The sequence below is a fragment of the Lepidochelys kempii genome, chromosome 3 (assembly GCF_965140265.1).
Source record: "Lepidochelys kempii isolate rLepKem1 chromosome 3, rLepKem1.hap2, whole genome shotgun sequence".
Lineage (NCBI taxonomy): Eukaryota > Metazoa > Chordata > Testudines > Cheloniidae > Lepidochelys > Lepidochelys kempii.
Genome location: NC_133258.1, coordinates 80,443,012 through 80,461,580, shown reverse-complemented (window position 1 = coordinate 80,461,580; position 18,569 = coordinate 80,443,012). Strand labels below are relative to the sequence as shown.

At 43.1% G+C, this 18,569-nt stretch overlaps 1 protein-coding gene across 4 annotated transcripts in view; it reads left to right on the top strand.

Moving 5' to 3' along the window:
- Positions 1 to 17,568, top strand: part of PREP (prolyl endopeptidase) — a 177,242-nt gene extending 159,674 nt beyond the window's left edge. Inside the window, exons 12-16 of one of the 4 annotated variants that reach the window (XM_073336889.1) lie at positions 8 to 123; positions 2,661 to 2,792; positions 7,076 to 7,232; positions 9,978 to 10,021; positions 12,182 to 12,272. In XM_073336889.1, coding sequence (XP_073192990.1) covers positions 8 to 123; positions 2,661 to 2,792; positions 7,076 to 7,232; positions 9,978 to 9,987 — 415 coding nt within the window. In that variant the 3' untranslated portion in view covers positions 9,988 to 10,021; positions 12,182 to 12,272. Of the gene's footprint in view, positions 1 to 7; positions 124 to 2,660; positions 2,793 to 7,075; positions 7,233 to 9,977; positions 10,022 to 12,181 lie in introns of all 4 variants that reach the window. The other 3 variants (XM_073336887.1, XM_073336888.1, XM_073336890.1) reach the window with 3 other exon arrangements.
- Positions 17,569 to 18,569: the final 1,001 nt, after the last annotated feature.

Here is an 18,569-nt window from a genome sequence, read left to right as displayed (position 1 = left end):
CTACTAGCTTTCTGTTTTTCTCCTTCAGTGTATCAAGACTTATTTTTGTGAGGCATCTGGGTGGTGTTCTAGCTGTGGCTAACATCAGAGGAGGTGGTGAATATGGAGAGACCTGGCACAAAGGTAAAGGTTCTGAGTACAAGAACAAATGGTGGTTTTAGCAGTGATACTGACAAAGCCCGTGTCTACATTGCACAGTTAACCCACATTATTGGCACCTGGGTTTAGCCTCACCTGGGTATGTGTCCCCCTATAGCAAAGCCATTCTTGTGTCACTGTGTCCTCAAAGTTTGTGCACCTGCCCACGTTGGGGGCATATCCTTTGGTTCTTTGTGCAAGGACGCTCTAGGATTCTTTTCTAGTCAGTTGTGTCAAGTTGTGGGAGAACTCGCCTGCCCTTCAGGGGAGAATGTGGGAAGGCACTTGAGTGATAAGCCTGTCCTCAGTACAAAGTGAGCAGCTTGGAGATCCCATGTTCTAACCCACATCTCCAGCTGGATAAGCTAGCATGGGCTTAAAACACCTCCAGACCTAGGTCACAGGCTTTTCTGTATGGATGGGAGCAAGCTTGAGGCTAAAACTCTGATAAGAGCCCAGATTAACTGTGCATAGTCAACATACCCAAAAATTGTCTGCCTTTCTTCTCTCATCTTTTGTTTACCCAGATAGTTATGAAAGTCAGAATTTATTTATTTATTACACCTGTAGCTCCCTCATGTTATTTGATCTTAGCAGTTAGATTGTTTTGCTTGTTGCATCCCACTTAAAAATATTATTTTACAACATAGTGTAAAAATTTTATTTTACAACAAATATTGTGTAAGTTTTCTAAGAAAATTATTAGCATTTTAACAAAACAAGATCAACTTTCTGGATTCAATGCAATATTTATAAATACTACTATTTATCTCGAATCTGCTTTCCAAATGTATCTGTCTGCATACTATTTCTATTGTTAACCTACGGTAAAGTGATTTTGCTCAGTATTGCTCTTTCATCTCTTTCTGCTGTAACACCTGTCCAGGACATTTCCTTGTAATTGACTTAAAGATGTAACGGTTTCATAAAAAGAAATAGCATATGCTCAGGCATGCATAATGTCACTGCTAAAGACAAAGTATCCTTCCGTAATTTGGATTTGGCCATCGGTTTTTAATGAGATTTTATCTTGCTATGAAAATGCTTCTTTAGTCTCCCTATTTCCTGTTTAGTTTAATTTCAGCTCAAGTCTGTTATCTCAATTAGGTATATATCTGTTCTTTGTTAATTTCAGAGACAGCTAATACAGATGTCTTTTTGCATAACTTTAACTTCATGGATAGGATCCTGATCTTAGACCAGACCAGAATTGTTCAGTTTTCTGAGTAAAGCACAGGATGTCTCTTCACTTCTATTTCTCCTCCACCATTGCAGTTTGGGGGATTAGTTAATATAAAAATATCCAACATTCCCAGGTCACCTCTTGTGTGGTCTTTGTGTTGGATGAATTATGTATTCTGCATTTTTAAGAAGTTTTACATTTTAAGAAGTTATACATTTCTGCAAAGGGATCTGAACAGGTGTAAAGTCTGCCCACAAGAATCCCTTTACAAGATTGGAACATAGCCTTTGCTATAAGGGTATTAGTACTTAATTCTCAATTCCCACCTAAGTACAATTCCTAATTAGTATTTAATTACCAAAGACAGAACCGTCCAGGTTAGATAGGGGTGGTATGCATTTACAAAGCTTTATGCCATCTTTGATCAGGAGCCATTTATAGTCTCTCATCAAATGAACTTCTTAAATGGGGAAATGTAAATTGGTGTTTTGGTCAGTTTTGAATCCTTCTGTGAATATCATAGCTTGGCAATTAATTATCTTTATTTTATATAAAAAGGTTGCAGGGCAAGACTGCCTCCCATATGGGTTTTGACATTAGAATTAGAATATCTCTTGCATACAAAATTCTTTCTTCCCCAGTTTTTTAAAAATTGTACATTTATTTCCCCTTACATGAGCCTTGTTAAAATTTTGTCTAAAAAGACTATAGTAGCTTCACTATAATAGATTAATAAGACAACAGTAGCTTTTCAAAATTTGAGCTATCTTAATGAAATGCCAATTTAAGATCTGGCTCTGAAGTCGCATTTCTATCATAGTTGTATATCATCAGATTTGAAAACAAATAATAATAATAAAACCCTGTAAATTACCAGTTATGTATCTGATGTCCAGCAAACATTAGTGTTAGCTTATTTTTTACAGCAGTAAGTTTGAAGTTTTATCTTCTTAAAAGGTCATAAGTGAGCTTAATTCTGTTAAAGTTCCATTAAGACATACCTCAAGTGGAACTATGTGTGGTCATTTTGTGTAAAATTGGCAGTGCAAAGCTTTTAGCTGGAATCTCGCTGGTAAAGAGCATCACCTGTTCGATCCTCAGCATAGATATGTATTATTCAAGATTTTTGAGACCATTAGAGTTATTGGCAGAACCATCTTATAATTTCTGTGTTGGAAGAGTTTTTCGTTTTCATTTGTCTTTCTCAGCTGCATCAATTATTAAAATGTTCATGAAGCTGAAATTCATCCTACGCATTTCTGCATACACCTCTTTCTGAATAGGTGCTGTCAAATGCATTTTATAGAACTAACTGTTTTTTGTTTTCCTTGTGTGGTAGGTGGTATTTTAGCGAACAAACAAAATTGCTTTGTTGACTTCCAGTGTGCAGCGGAATATCTTATCAAAGAGGGATATACATCTCCAAAGAAGCTGACTACTAATGGAGGTTCAAATGGAGGTCTCTTAGTGGGTAAGAACTATTTGTATATTTACTGTTATGTGGATGTTAGTACGTGGATCGTTTTTCATAAGCTAAGCAGAGGGAAAAATTTATAAGAGCCCCTGGATATAAAAATTGGTGGCATGTCACTGTGTTAATACAGATAAAGTAATTAAATTCCACTTCAGTCTCTGGTGGCATGGGACATTGGCATTCTGTAGCCTTTGGAAAATGCCCACCATTAAAGCCACACAGGCAATTGCTACGCATAGTCAAATGCATGTTCTTCATGTTTGTTGGAACCTGCCCTGCGCAGAATGTGCGACACAAACTGAGCACAAACTGGTGGAGAAACAGGGGGAGATGTTCACAAACAAATATTCTTTTTATTTTTTTAAGTCCAATTGTTAATGACATTTTTCATTAAAAATAAATTTATGAAACTTCATCCAGATTCGCTAACAGGTCTCCATGGTAGTAGCCACAGACGGGTTAGTTGACCATTGGATCTGCATAGTTTACCCCAAATCCTCATAGTTAGCCAAGCCCCTAAACCAGGGGTGGGCAAACTTTTTAGCCTGAGGGCCACATCGGGTTTCTGAAATTATATGGAGGGCTGGTTAGGTAAGGCTGTGCCTCCCCAAACAGCCAGGCGTGACCCAGCCCCCGCCCCCTATGTGGCCCCCGTCCCCCCGCTTCTCGCCCCCTGACCGTCCCATCCCCCCCCCCGACTCCTGCCCCATCCAACCCCCCTGTTCCATGTCCCTTGACCACCCACGGACCCCCCCGCCACCCGATCCAACCCGTCCTCTCAATCCTGACTGCCCCCCCGGGACCCCTGCCCCCATACAACCCCCCTGTTCCCCAACCCCTATCCATACCCCTGGCCCCTGACCACCACCCTGAACTCCTTGCCCTGTATCCAACCTCTTCCCCCCCCCCTCCACCCGCTCCCTTACCACTCTGCCTGGAGCACTGGTGGCTGGCGGTGCTGGAGCTGAGCCGCCCAGAGCACCAGGACAGGCAGCCGTGCCACCCAGCTGGAGCCAGCCATGCCACCGTGCAGCACAGATCACCGGGTCAGGCCGTGGCTCTGCAGCTGCACTGCCCCAGGAGCTCGCAGCCCCACCGCCCAGAGCATTGCACCGGCGGCGCAGTGAGCTCAGGCTGCAGGGGAGGGACTGGGGGCTAGCCTCCCGGGCCAGGAGCTCAGGGGCTGGGCAGGAGGGTCCCGCAGGCCGTATTTGCCCACCTCTGCCCTAAACCCAAGTCTGTGGAGAGAATGGCTTCAAAGTTTCATACTCCGCCTTTCTGTGGTCTGTTATACACACACACAAAAATCATGGCAATTCTGCTGCATTTATGGCCTTTGTGCACAGATGAGTAACTGCAACATTTGGCCCTGTATTCATTGTAATCAGTTGATGAAAAGATGATCACAAGAAACAAATACCTCTGACAATAATACATAAAAGAAAAATTAAGTCTAAATAATGGAAAAATTTTGATTCTCAGAAACAATATAAATCTAACACACCGTTTATAAGTACACCTTATTAATGTGTAATTCTCTAACTCATCTTTACTCAGAACAATTTAATCTTAAATATAGAAAGTCCATCTCCAAAGAAAAATTTCTCACATTCTAAGAAAATTTTTAAGAGCTGCCAACTTTGTCACTAAATAAATCCTTACTCTCTCGTGTGCTCTCATCCTAGGTAGCAGAGGGAACAAAGGGGAAAGGTTTTTTACCCCCACTCTAAATGGGGATACAATGACAAAGGAATAGCGGGATGGGGATGGGGGTAACTTTGAGAGGACCATGTTGCAGTTTGACAGCCTAAGGCTACTGAAATAAAAACACCCAAGGATTTAGAGAAAAAAATGTTTTATAGAATTAATGTTTTGGTTTCAGCATCAGTAAAATTAGACTTTTACTTTCAACTTACTTTCTTTTTGCTAGAAGATATTGTGTATTGCAAATGAGAGCATAAATAGAAAGATAAAGAGCTATTGGGCATTGATCTCTCTGCGTTCAAGCACAAAAAAGTCCATTTTACAGGTGCATTGAGCACCTAATTGAAAGCTCAGTTAAACATTGAACTGGCCATCCACCTTTTCTGATTTTTATTTGAATTTGGTGGTTTAACTGCTTATGAAAATATTACTTTGTTTTATGCCTGACTGAACTTTAATGAGCATTTTAAAGCTCTGTTTTGAATATAGTTTAAGGCCTGTAATTAGAGTTCTCCAGTTTGATTTCTTTGATGCACAAGGAACAAGAAGGGTTTTTCCTCTCCTTCAGCAGAATCCAACTGCTATGTTTTCATTGCTCCTTTATTTTGAAATTCTTACCTGTGCTCTTTCTTCAAAGCAGAATGGGGTTTTTTCTCTCTTGTTACCCAAGGAATTTCAAAATAGCTATTCATGTCCTTGTACAACAGCTATCATTTGCTACTAATAGCTCAGACGCAAGGGCCCAATGCCATATTTCTTCAGTTTGCATTCATTGAAGAAAAGATTGTTGGCATTCCTCCAGAATACTGTGTTCCCTTTTAGTCTTAATTACTAAGAGGTGACTCTGAATAGGCTAAAGCCATAGTTTCTGGCTCATTCAACTGCAAAACAAGATTTCCTTGTCCTGCACGATGGAATGATAGTGCGAGGCAAAGGTTTAGTTAGCAGCACAGCTGTGGGCTAAAAAGGCCTCTTCACACAAAGAGGATCCCTGTACTGTACTATTTGACCTCTTGTACTAGCTTTAATAAACAGTTACAGGATTTTGTGGTCTTTGGCTTCTGTATCTGAGATTCAGGAATTCGTTAGCGAAAAACTCTAAGATTCTGTGGAGAGGGAAAAGCCTGTAGAGAAAGCTCTAATGTCAGAAACCAGAGTGCTTTAGTTCTAGTGATTAATCATATGCACTCCTTAAAGTGGGGCAGCCATTATTCTTTAAAAATGCCCTATAGTAATAGGAAGATTGGTTCCATTTTGTTTCCTTATGCTTCCATTCTATAAAAAAATGAGGTCCTCCCTCTGCGATTACAACTGAGGCCAGGTCTGGACTATGGGGACAATTACATCATAGCTACAGTGCCAACATAACCCTGTCATGTAAGTGCAGCCTAAAGTAAGGGAAGGGTTTTTCCCACTCCTGTGGGAATGCCACCTCCCCAAGTGACAGTAGCTAGGTCAATAGAAGCATTTTTCCATCCCCCTAGCTGCATCTCCATGAGGGGCTAGGTCAGCATAGCTACAGTGGTCAGGGATGTGGATTTTTCACACACCTGAGCATGAAAGCTATGTCAACCTAAATTGTAAGCGTTGACCAGGCTTAAGTCAGAAATGATTATTTATCAGAGTTCTTTGGCTTGCATATAGCTGAAAAATGAAGGAACTACTACGTTCATTTAGCAATAAAAGAGCTTTATGGTTCCATTTCACCCATGGAGAGCAATAAATACAGATTTGTGCTTCGTCCGTTTCTTTTTCCTGACAGTGATATCAGAATGTTGGCGAGTGCCAAGCTGTAATTCAACAAACCAATATTCAACAAACCACAACCTCCCTGTGGAGTTTGTGGAATCTCCATCACTGGGGATTTTTAAGAGCAGGTTGGAGAAAACCTGTCAGAGATGGTCTAGATAATCCTTAGTCCTGCCTTGAGTGCAGGAGACTGGACTAGATGACCTCTCGAGGTCCCTTCCATTTCTATGATTCTCTGAATATCTTTACTTATGTTCCTGATAACACTATTGATTGTTAAAAGTGAATTTCTTGTTTGAATCCAGTGTGTTTGTCAGTCGTGACACTCTTGGGCTGGAATTTACGAAGGAGCAGCAAAAGTCAGGTGCCAAACTCTATTGCAGTGGTATGTGGGCACCTAACTCCCTTAGACTGTTTTAAAAATACTGTTCTTTGTTTACACTGCTCATTTGCCTCTGCTCGGACAATGAGAATTAGTGAAGTGACTTACAGGCTTGTTAAATCAGTTTCCCTTTGACTTTATTTGCACCTAAACCAAAGCCCATTGAAGCTATTGGGAGTCTTCCCTTTGACTTCAATAGGTGTTGTCAGGCATTTTTAGTCAGTGTTTGTGTTTCAAGCACTGCATGGGGCTATTTATTTTTTAAAACAATTGTTTTAACTGGATTTTTTCCAAAATGTGTAAAATTGCCATCCTTAAGTTTTACAAAAGCTAACATTACAAAATTTAATGTTGAGCCAAATTTATGTTGACTGTACCTTTTATTACTGCCCTTGATTTTTCCTTTAAACTTCAGTGTTAATAGAATTGTCTTGCTGTTTTTAAGCTGCTTGTGCTAATCAACGCCCTGACCTGTTTGGTTGTGTGATTGCTCAAGTTGGAGTAATGGACATGCTTAAATTCCACAAATACACCATTGGTCATGCCTGGACAACTGATTATGGCTGCTCTGACTATAAAGAACAATTTAAATGGCTGTTGAAGTAAGTGCCTTTTGGTGTTTTTAATGAACCGACTGGTGTGAATGTTATATTATGCTGTAGCTGACTGGTAATTACTGAGTCAAGTCTCACTGCTTTAAATGGCAGTCATCAATAACTAAGTATTGTACAAATTATTTTCACCCTCACCCATGTGAACTAAGTAATGGTATGGATCAAAATGACTCCATTAAATGAAAAAGACAAAGTAGGTGAGGTAATACATTTTATTGGCCAACTTCTGTTGGTGGAGGGAGAATCTTTCAAGTTTCACAGAGTTCTCCTTCAGATCTGGGGAAGGTATCCAAAGTGTCCAAACTAAATACAAGGTGGAACAGACTGTTAAGCATAAGGGGTTCACACATACTGTTAGAGATCACTTAAAATGAAATAGGCAGTTCACACTTAGTTGTAGCACCGCAGAGGGTTAGTAAGCAGTAGGGTGTGTAACAAAGTGTGGTAACGAGCTGTAAAACCATTTTGTCTTTTAAGTCCATGATTTTTAGTGTCCAGCAAAGTTATGAATTTGAAGGTATGTCCACAGGATTTGAACTCACACTGAAACCTACCCACCCACCCCCTTCTGCCTGTGTACAAATTGCACTAACCCAGGCCTTGAACCTAGGGTCCCCGGACTACATGGGGTGGAGAGTCTGAGTGTAAGTCAAACTGAGACCAGAAGTTCAAACTCTGCTGCTTTCCAATGTAGATATAGCCCCACTGGATTTGTGTTCTGAGAGTCTGCCAGAAGTATACCACAATCCCACAGGCTGACTTTCTGTGTCCTCTGGACAATCAAGTTTTCCCACACTGCACCACGAACAAAAGGCTAGAGCCAGCCACATTTTGGGAGAGCACTAGAAAGTCTGGGATATGGATGGTTGGACTTGGGCCCACATACTGCAGTGTAGACACTACAGCCCCTGGTTGGGACCCAGGGTTCAACAGTTTCTAACCTGGTATTTCAAATGAGTATAGATGCTCAAGCCCTAGGTTAACAAACCCAGGTCTGCTATCTAAAGTTCTACGAACCCTGGGCTTATATTGCATTGTAGACTTACCCTAAGAATATGTCCACACAGGGATAAAAGCCCTATGGCTTGGCCATGGCTGGCCTGGGTCAGCTGGCTCGGGCTCAGGCTGCAGGGCTAAAAATCTCTGTGTAGATGTTCTGGCTTGGGCTGGAGCCTGAACTCTGGGACCCGCCACCCTCTCAGGATCCTAGAGCTTGGGTTTCTGCCCAAGCCCAAATGTCTACACGGCAGTTTTTCAACTCCGGAGCCCATGCACTGTGAGCCCAAGTGGGCTGACCCATGCTAGCCGTGGGTTTTTTATTCTCATCTAGGGGCATACCCTAAGTTCCCATGTTTGACTTTTTGAGGGTGTTCTGCAGATTTCTGTTGAGGACGGGGACTTAGAGGTCTGATATGGAATGATCGCTTTGTGAAAAGTGTTCACCCATGAGTGACAGGATGTTTTTGTCTTTTTTTCTGTGTGAGTTCATTCCAGAGCTTAGCGATCGTCTGGTTTTACCCACATAGTTGTTGTTTATGCTTTTCGTGCACTGGATGAGGTACACCACATATTGTGATAGGCGTGTGTATGACCCAGGGATCTTGAAAGGTGTGTTGTGGGGGATGTTGATCATCATAGCAGTGGAGTATGTCTGTAGGTTTTGTATCTGTTGTTCTGGCAGGGTCCGGTGCCGCTTTGAGTGGCTGTGTCCTGGTCTTTGGGGAGCTGTGTCCTGGTCTGATGATGAGCTGGGTGAGGTTAGGGTGTTGTTTGAAGATCAGAAGAGGGGATTTGGGAAAGACTTCTTTCAGTATTTGGTCCCCATCAAATGTGGGTTGTAATTGTTTGATGTAACCCCATATGGGTTCTAGTGTAGGGTGGTAGGTGACAGATAGGGGTGTGTGCAATCAGTGGGACGGGGGGGGGGGGGGGGTTTCTATATTGAAGCAGGTTCTCCTGGGGTATTTGGGTGGCCCGTTCCCTGACATGATCTACTTCTCTGGTGGAGTGTCCTTTATTTAGTGAAGGTGATGTTAAGGTATGTAGCCTGGACTTTCTCTTCAGAGCAAATTCTGGTATCTGAGTGCCTGGCTGTAGATAACAGCTTTCTTGGTGTGTCCAGGGTGGTTGCTAGATCTGTGGAGATCTGTGTGGGGATCCATGAGTTTCTTGCATATAATCATCTGTATATAATCCATTGCTGAAACCGATAGTGGTGTCCAGGAAGTTGATAAACACAGTGGACACTGAAAGTTCAAAATTAACTTTTAAGTCACTTTTATAAATAGTAGATTTGTACCTTTCTACTTTTTGGAAAAATTCTGTAAAGCCAATGGGCCATATTTTCAAAAGTTACATACCATGCAAGATTGGCTTTTTAAGTAATGACTACATTTTCCGGTAGGCTGTCAGAACAGAGCACTCAGCCCCACAGCTAAACAAATAGTGTTTTTAATTATATGGGAGAGCGGATTGCTTTTCTAAGTTATATTTTGAATGTAGATAGGGTTTATTTGTATAAATTGATTGGGAGTGGGGCACAAAAGGAAATTAATTCAGGTTTAACTTCTTGCTCAGAAGCCTAAAAAGATTCGTATTTTCACAGATTTTTTTTTTTTAATGTGCTGCAAATTGATAATGGATAATAAAGAGCCTGTTAAATATGTAACCTCATTTAAAAAGTACTTCTGTAACACTTGCTCTACTAATGCTGAATTTTCATTTCTTTAACAGTGAAGACTAAGAATGAGGATTTCTCACAAGTATTAAACTACTATGTAAGATTTAATACTAAATCTAGATATTAGATACTAAAATAATAGCCCCATTAGATGTAGTGTCTAGATACTAAAATAATAGCCCCATTAGATGTAACTGAATAGATAATCTAACTCTCATTTGTGAGCTAAAGCATTTATTTAAAATATCATAGAGTTCAAAAGAAAATTAATGCAAAATGAAAATACCTTATGATCTATTAGGCCTATTGTAAATCATTTGCCTCTTGATTGCCATTTTATCAAGACAGTATAAACTTTCATATGGTGATATTGATTGCAAGGTATTTTTACAGCATTACAGTGCACAATAAAATTTGTTAATTGTGTCAAGTTCATATTTTGAATTTTGTCAGAGGATTTTTCCCACAAAATGCATCTACTGTAGATACGATACAAACATTTGTGTGTAATAAAACTTGTTTATATATGAATGAATTCAGATACAATGAAATTTGGAACATAGAGAATGAAAAGGAGAATCTTAAATTTGCTCTGTGTGTGGGGGGAAAATACACATAGTAAGAAGGTTCCTGTATAGTCTGTTGTATATATGTCCATTGTAGGCCTCTCAAAATCAAAACAGGTGTTGTTTTAGAAACCGTTTTATCTGATGTTAATGTGAAAAGTTAGTCTTTTTTTAGACTGACAAACTAGTGTAAGCTACTGTACCATCGTATTATATCCAGAGCAATGAGTGGTTCCCTTTGTCTAATCAGCTAACAATGTTAGGAACCATTAGGAAAGGGATAGTTAATAAGACATAAAATATCGTAATGCCACTATATAAATCCCTGATATGTGCACACCTTGAATACAGAATGCAGTTCTGGTTGCCTTGTCTCAAAAAAGATATATTTGAATTGAGAAGGGCAACAAAAATTATTACGGGTATGGAACAGCTTTCCTATGAGGAGAAATTAAAAAGACTGGGACTGTTCAGTTTGGAAAAGAGATGACTGAGAGGAGAGATGATAGAGGTCTATAGAATCATGACTGGTGCGGAGAAAGTAAATAAGGAAGTGTTATCTAGCCCTTTGCATAACACAGAGGAGGTCACCCAATGAAATTAGTAGGCAGCAGGTTTAAAACAAACATAAGAAAGTACTTCTTCACACAGTGTGCAGTCAACCAGTGAAACTCATTGTCATGGAATGTTGTGAAGGCCAAAAGTATAAAAGAACTAGATAAGTTCATGGAGAATAGGTCCATCGATGGCTATTAGCCAAGACGGTCAGGGACACAACCCAATGCTCTGTCTCTCCCTAAACATCTGACTGCTAGAAGCTGTGATTGGATGACAGGGATCACTCAATAAAGTGCCCTTTCTGTTTACTCCCTCTGAAGCCTCTGGCACCAGCCACTGTCTGCAGACAGGATACTGAGCTAGGTGGACCATTGGTCTGATCCAGTATGGCTGTTCTTGTATTATAATCCCCTATGTTTTAGTATTGCTGTAACGTTAATTTCTAATATAAGAGGAGTCTTGAGAGAGTTCATGGTATGTTAGTGTTTAGGGCTATATGGTGCCCAGTGGGAGTGAAACAAATTATTGGAAGCCAGACTATCCCTCATTCAGAGGATCACCCACGAAGGGGTTGGTCAAAGAGGCAGGAAAACTTCCCCTCCGTTTCCTGCACAGTGTCCCCTGAAGGCAAATGGGGGCTGAGAAGGGGTCCAAAGATTGGAGGGGCCCAACCTCCTAACCCCATGGCTCCTGGAGACAACCATTTCTGGCTCCATAAAGGCCAAGAGCCATCCCTATGGACAGGTCAGCTGCTTCTGCACAGCACTTGGCTGATTCCCAGGAGCACAGCACCTGGAATGGATGTGGAGTGGACGCTCCAGCCTGTTAGGTTTCCCTGTTTCATATGAGTACTATTGCAGTTGCTGATAAGTCTGATGTCTGTCTAAAATGTTTGCATATTTACTTCCAAAATGGAAGGAGTTTACTAAGGGCTCCTACAGGGCTGAGAGCCAGAATATTCAAATAGAGAGATAAGTGGCCATTGTTCGACTTTAATAGCACACAAGTGATAGAGAATCACTACCTACATCACATAAAATTGATTTTATACAAATGGGGGACTGACTTTCTGAGTGCTGTCAGGCACCACTCTGATGGCTTGAATGTTAAATGGCCTTGTGTCCTCTTTTCAGGTACTCTCCACTTCATAATGTCAGACTACCAGAAGAGGATGGAATCCAGTATCCCTCGATGTTACTTCTCACGGCAGACCATGATGATCGAGTGGTCCCTCTGCACTCGCTGAAATTCATTGCTACTCTGCAGTATGTGGTGGGCCGAAGCCATAAACAAACGAACCCACTTTTCATTCATGTTGATACCAAGGCTGGGCACGGAGCAGGAAAGCCAACAGCTAAAGTTATAGAAGAAGTGTCTGATATGTTTGCCTTTATAGCACAATGCCTAAATCTTGATTGGATTGAATAGGTAGAATACACATTACTGTCTCAATTAGAAATCAAGGGCTTTTATACTACGTGAAAACAACCGACCACTTGGTGTAGTACTTACATTTAAGAACTGCAGTTTAATATTTTATTGATCCCATCTGCTGTGGAGTTTTGGTCTTTTAAGCTTCCTTCTTTTTAATATTTACTTGGGTTTCTTTTCTACTAGGTACATGTTTTAGATAGCACCTTTGAATAGATAGCTGAATTGCTAGCAGTGCTGTTGTGAAGATTTAGATTCCCGAGTTGGTGGTAGTTGAGCTTATTTCATATAAAATAATGTTAATGTGTTTTGCACCTATAAACATATCCGGTTCACCTGGAATTAAATGTAAGTATTGTTCCAGTACAAACACTTGGAGCATAATATCAGTTATTTAAGAATGTTATGGGTATTACAAAATCTTTTCAATTAAAATGCTGAAGTACAAATACGCTGGGTCATTTGAAGTCAAATATTGCTGTTAAAAAGCTTACACTTCACGTTATTCATAACAATGTATTACAGTCCATCGTACTTCTGTTGCTTAACTTCATCAGTTTCTTGCAGATGTCCAATACTTCACCAGCTTAGTATCAGGTAATTTATTTCCCCATGTAATAGAAACTCAACCTGCAGAATTTAGATCATCTCTAAGATTTTACTGTGTTCTTTTCAAGTTGCACAGATAATCTTGACAATGTTGTCCCTGGATCTTTAACTACTTCTGAAGAACAGACCAGATATCACCAGTGTCGCCACAGAGCCCTGATAGAGCTCCCCCAAAACTGGACACTCACCAGGTTGTTGTGTTTTGGGCCCACCTCACTGGGTCCTGTGTGGTCTTTAAGCCTCCTGAGTCTGAACAGAATCCAGGTACTGCCCCTGGCTTACAGTCCCTATGCGTACTCAGGGTGAAGATCCTCTTCTCTGGCACTCCCTCATGAGAGATGAGATCCTGCAGTACAGCTCCCCAGCCCTTCAGACTAGTGCTGACCCCTCAGGCTCATCCACAGCTTAAACACATACTTTCCCCGAGTTCCAGCCATGTGAGCATTCTGGATTTACAGTTTAGCTCCATATGGTCATTCAACAGTGAAAGCAAACAGACCCATTAACTTTGCATAGGATTCTAAAATAGCATTACTCTTTTACTCCTGGGCGAATTCTGGACCACGGTGCATATACTGAATTTATGTCCCCTGCAGATTTCTGTGCTTCCCTGCAGAAAAATGACTTTCTGATGGGGAAACGAAAGGAAGCCTCAAGAGCAGTTATGTGACCCTCCCCAGCAGTTTTAAGTGCCAAAGGTAGCCGGCAGAGAGGTAAATCACCGTGGGGCCTGGGGCATGACTGCGGAAGACCTAGCTGGTGGCTCCTACCCTGCACCGGGCTCAGCTGCTAGTTCCGGCTGGCTGGGAAGGAGGGGACTTCCTCTTCCCCTGCATGGCACCCAGGGCCATGTCAGACCCACCCCCAGGTTTCTCCCCTGGCTGTAGGAAGCTCTGCAAACTCCTCCCTTCTCCCCACTGCACTTCCTGCACATGTCGCTCCTCAGCTGCAGGGGGAGGGATCACTGTATGGGGAGCTACTCCCCTATCAGCCCAACCCCCATACATCCAGACCCCCTCACACCCAGACCCACCCGCCGATCATCACCCCCCCACACACCAAGAATCCCCACCCTGACGAGCCCCACTCCCCCTGCCCCTGGGCCACCCCAATGAGCCATCTGCACCCGGATTCCCACCCTATCAAGCCCCAACCAGTTGCACCTGGATCCCCACCCCACTGAGCTTCACTCCCCCAGCATCTGGACCCCCCACTCAGCTCCCCATACCCAGACCCCCCGCCGCTGAGCTCCAGTCTCCCCACATACCGACCCCTCCCTGCTGAGCCCCAGCCAACGTCACCTGGACCCGTCTGCAGAGTCCCATTACCGTTGCACCCAGAAACCCCCAACAAGTCCCTGTATATCCAGATCCACCCTGCACCCGGATCCCCTACTGAGCCGCCCACACCCAGATTGCCCCACACAGAACCCGCTCAACCTACACCTGGATCCCCACACACTAAGCCCATCCACACTTGGATCCTGACTTGCTGAGCCTGCCTGCACATACCTGGTGCATCTGGCATGGAGGGACAGAGCCCTAGGGTCTTTCTGGGGCAGGCCTCGTGCTTGAGTTGTGTCAGGGTGGGTGCAGCTTCACTGCTGAGTCCATGTCCTGGGGCAGGGGTGCTGCACAGTGATCTCCCACTCTGTGCAGCCAGTGGCCTGTGCTCTCCAATGCCATGCTGGAGCCTCCACATTAATTTGACACACAAAATTTGCAGAATTTCAAAATATTGTGCGCAGAATTTTTTTTTGGCACAGAATGTCCTCAGGAGTAAGGCCCTTTACTTGTGTAGCATGAGAAATACACAAGTCTAGACAAAATAATGAACACATTTGTATGCATTTTCCCTGACTCGGTTTCCTTGCCACTCTGAAGAGTTCTTTGGGCTTGAGCTGAGTTCTCTGGGTAGTTCTCGGAATCGTGGCATCACCCTTTCTCCTGCAGCTAGCTTCCTTTGCCTTTGGCTGGTCCCACTGTTAAACAGAACACCCCTGTGTACAAAATCATGCCATTCTGTCCTGCCCAAAGCTTCCTGCATATCTGTGTGTGTGTGTGTCTCCTTTGAGTTTATATAGCCCACTATCACCACCTTGTTTGGTTTGGCGGGGGGGAGAATGGGGGTTATTTTTTTGTTCTGCTGCTGAGGATTTTCCAGTCTCCAGTTTTCCAGCCCCTTGCAGAGAAACTTGGTCAAACTGGTTTCCCCAGGGTCCAGCCAACACATAGTCCCAAGATGCTTTCACCTACACTACAGCCCTGACAGCAGGTGGCTGATTCCACATCTGCATTGAGTCACAGAGTCCCCAAATTGTCTCAGTCTGAAAATGGTTTCCAGTTTGGTTGGATTCACCTTGTCCTGATGTCCAGAACACATGTATACCCCCGCACTGGCATTTAAATAAGGCAGTGATAGCTGGGTTCAGTTATAGCTTTAATATGTGCACTTGCACAGTATTTGAGCTGCCATTTCTTATCTTCTAAGCCAGTGGTTCTCAAACAGCAGGTTGGGACCCCATTTTAATGGGCTTGCTAGGGTTGGTGTTAGATTTGCTGGGACCTGGAGCCCAAGCCCCACTACCCGTGGCCGAAGTCCAATGTGGCAAGGGTCAAGTTACAGACCCCTACCTTTGGCTGAAGGGCTTTGCTACCCCCGCACCCAGGGAGGCAGGACTCGGGGTTTGGCTTTGACCCCCCTCCCGGGGGCAGTGGGCCTCAGGCAGGCTCAGGCTTCAGTCCCCCCTCCTGGGATCGTGCACTAACTTTTGTTGTCAGAAGTGGGTCATGGTGCAATGAAGTTTGAAAACCCCTGTTCTAGGCTGAATGGGTATTAGTTAAATAGATGCAGAAGTTTGGTTCCAGACTGCCTAAATGTCCATACTAACCATGCTGGAACTAACTTTTGACTTTCCAGAACAAAAACATGTTCCTCAGATTTCCCCCTCTCCCCTTCCAAAAAGTAGAAAGCACTGTTATTTTCCAGTTTTGGATAGCCCAGAAACACCCACTTCTTGTTATTAAAACTTCATTCTAGAATCTTTAGAGTAAAATTTGCTCTTATATCTGTGTTTTTCATTGACTTTTGTCATAGCCATGCATACATCTGAGAGCAGAATTTGGCCTTTAATGTTGTTAGCCTACCAAAACTATGTTTATTTTTAAAATTCAAAGTACACCGGTCAATTACTGTGGGCTAGACTGTGAGGTTAGGTACAATGCTGAGAGAGGCAGTGTGTAAGGCCTGGTCTAAACTACAAACTTAGGTTGACATAAGCCGCGTTAAGTCAATCTAATAATATATGTGTCTACACTACTGAGTCCCTTCCGCCAACCTAAGTGGCCTGTAAAGTTGACTTCTGTGCTCCACCTCCGCAATGGGGGATAGTGTAAACACTGTGTTGTGTAATTCGAATGAATTGGCCTCCAGGAGGTGTCCCATGGTGCTCTGCTGTGACCACTGGAGAGCACTTTCAACTCCACTGCATGTCAGCCAGGTACACAGGAAACAGCTGCTCCCCTGTTAAAGCCCCGGGAACTTTCGAATGTTCATTTCCTGTTTGATCAGCATGGAGAGCTCGTCAGCACAGCCGATCATGGAGGCTCAAGGCCACAAATGCACTCCAGCATGGAGTACACAGGAGGTGGTGGCTGTTATTGCTGTGTGGGAAGAAGAGTCTGTGCAGGGAGCGCTCCGATCCAGCAGAAGAAATACTGACATCTATACCAAGATTCTGCGGGGCATGGGGGAGAAGGGCTACATCGGGGACACGCAGCAGTGCTGCGTGAAAAGGAGCTTCAGTAAGCGTACCAGAAGAAAGGGAGCTGAACAGTCGTTCTAGTTCTGCCCTGCAGATATACTGCTTTTATGAGAAGCTGCATGCGATTGTTGGCGGCGACCCCACCACTACCCCAAAACGCTCCGTGGATACCCCCCAGGAGCCCCAGGTGACCTCAAGCAACAGTGAGGAGGATGTGAGGCAGTCAAGCGTTGGGTCCGTTCTCCCCGACAGCCAAGAACATTTTTTAACCCTGGAACCCATTTGTCATAAATATAAAGGGAAGGGTAAACACCTTTAAAATCCCTCCTGGCCAGAGGAAAAACCCTTTCACCTGTAAAGGGTTAAGAAGCCAGGACAACCTCACTGGCACCTGACCAAAATGACCAATGAGGAGACAAGATACTTTCAAAGCTGAAGGGGGGAGTGGGGGGAAACAGGGGTGTTCTCTGTCTGTGTGTTGTTTTTGCCAGGAACAGAAAAGGAATGGAGTCTTAGAACTTAGTAAGTAATCTAGTTAGATATGCGTTAGATTCTGTTTTGTTTAAATGGCTGATAAAATAAGCTGTGCTGAATGGAATGTATATTCCTGTTTTTGTGTCTTTTTGTAACTTAAGGTTTTGCCTAGAGGGATTCTCTGTGTTTTGAATCTGATTACCCTGTAAGGTATTTACCATCCTGATTTTACAGAGGTGATTCTTTTACTTTTTCTTCAATTAAAATTCTTCTTTTAAGAACCTGATTGCTTTTTCATTGTTCTTAAGATCCAAGGGTTTGGGTCTGTGTTCACCAGTGCAAATTGGTGAGGATTTTTATCAAGCCTTCCCCAGGAAAGGGGGTGTAGGGTTTGGGGAGGATTTTGGGGGGAAAGACGTTTCCCTGCTATATATTTGTTAGACGCTTGGTGGTGGCAGCAATAAAGTCCAAGGACAAAAGGTAAAATAGTTTGTATCTTGAGGAAGTTTTAACCTAAGCTGGTAAAAATAAGCTTAGGGGGTTTTCATGCAGGTCCCCACATCTGTACCCTAAAGTTCAGAGTGGGGAAGGAACCTTGACACCATCCCTTTACAGGACCAGTTGGCAGCAGGGTAAGGCACCTCTGGAGAGTACACATTTCCAATCAAACTGTAGGGGTTACATGCTATTATTTTTTATGTTTAATCTGAACAAAGAAGTAGGTGTAGTGGGTGTTGGTGGCCACTCCAGCTATGCAGAGGGTGCTCTCCAAAAAAGACTGTTTATGTACATGAGGATGGTCCAGGAATCCTCCATGGAAATCTCTATGAAGCTTTCATGGAGGTACTCTGCAATCCTTCACAGAAGGTTTCTGGGAAGGGCTGCCTTATTTTGTCCACCACAGTAGGACACTTTCCCACACCACTCCAGTATTAACTCTGTTGGCATCATTGCAGCACACGGCATTGCAGCATTAGGATCAGGTCTGTACCCAGAAGCTTGCAGCATCGGCTCCCTTGCTGCCACTGTTACCCTCAGGAGAGTGATATCACATAGGGTCACCTAGGGGAAACGGGGGAAGTTTTGAATCCTAGCCCTTAAACCACAAAAAAATTAACAAGTAATTCACCCCGTTTGGTAAAATCTGGGTCATACAACCACTCTTTCCCAAACGTGCTGTGGTTGTGGTTGGAAGGGGTCACTGTATATTGCAAGCAGCACTGAAGAAAAGGGTAGGTGGCAGC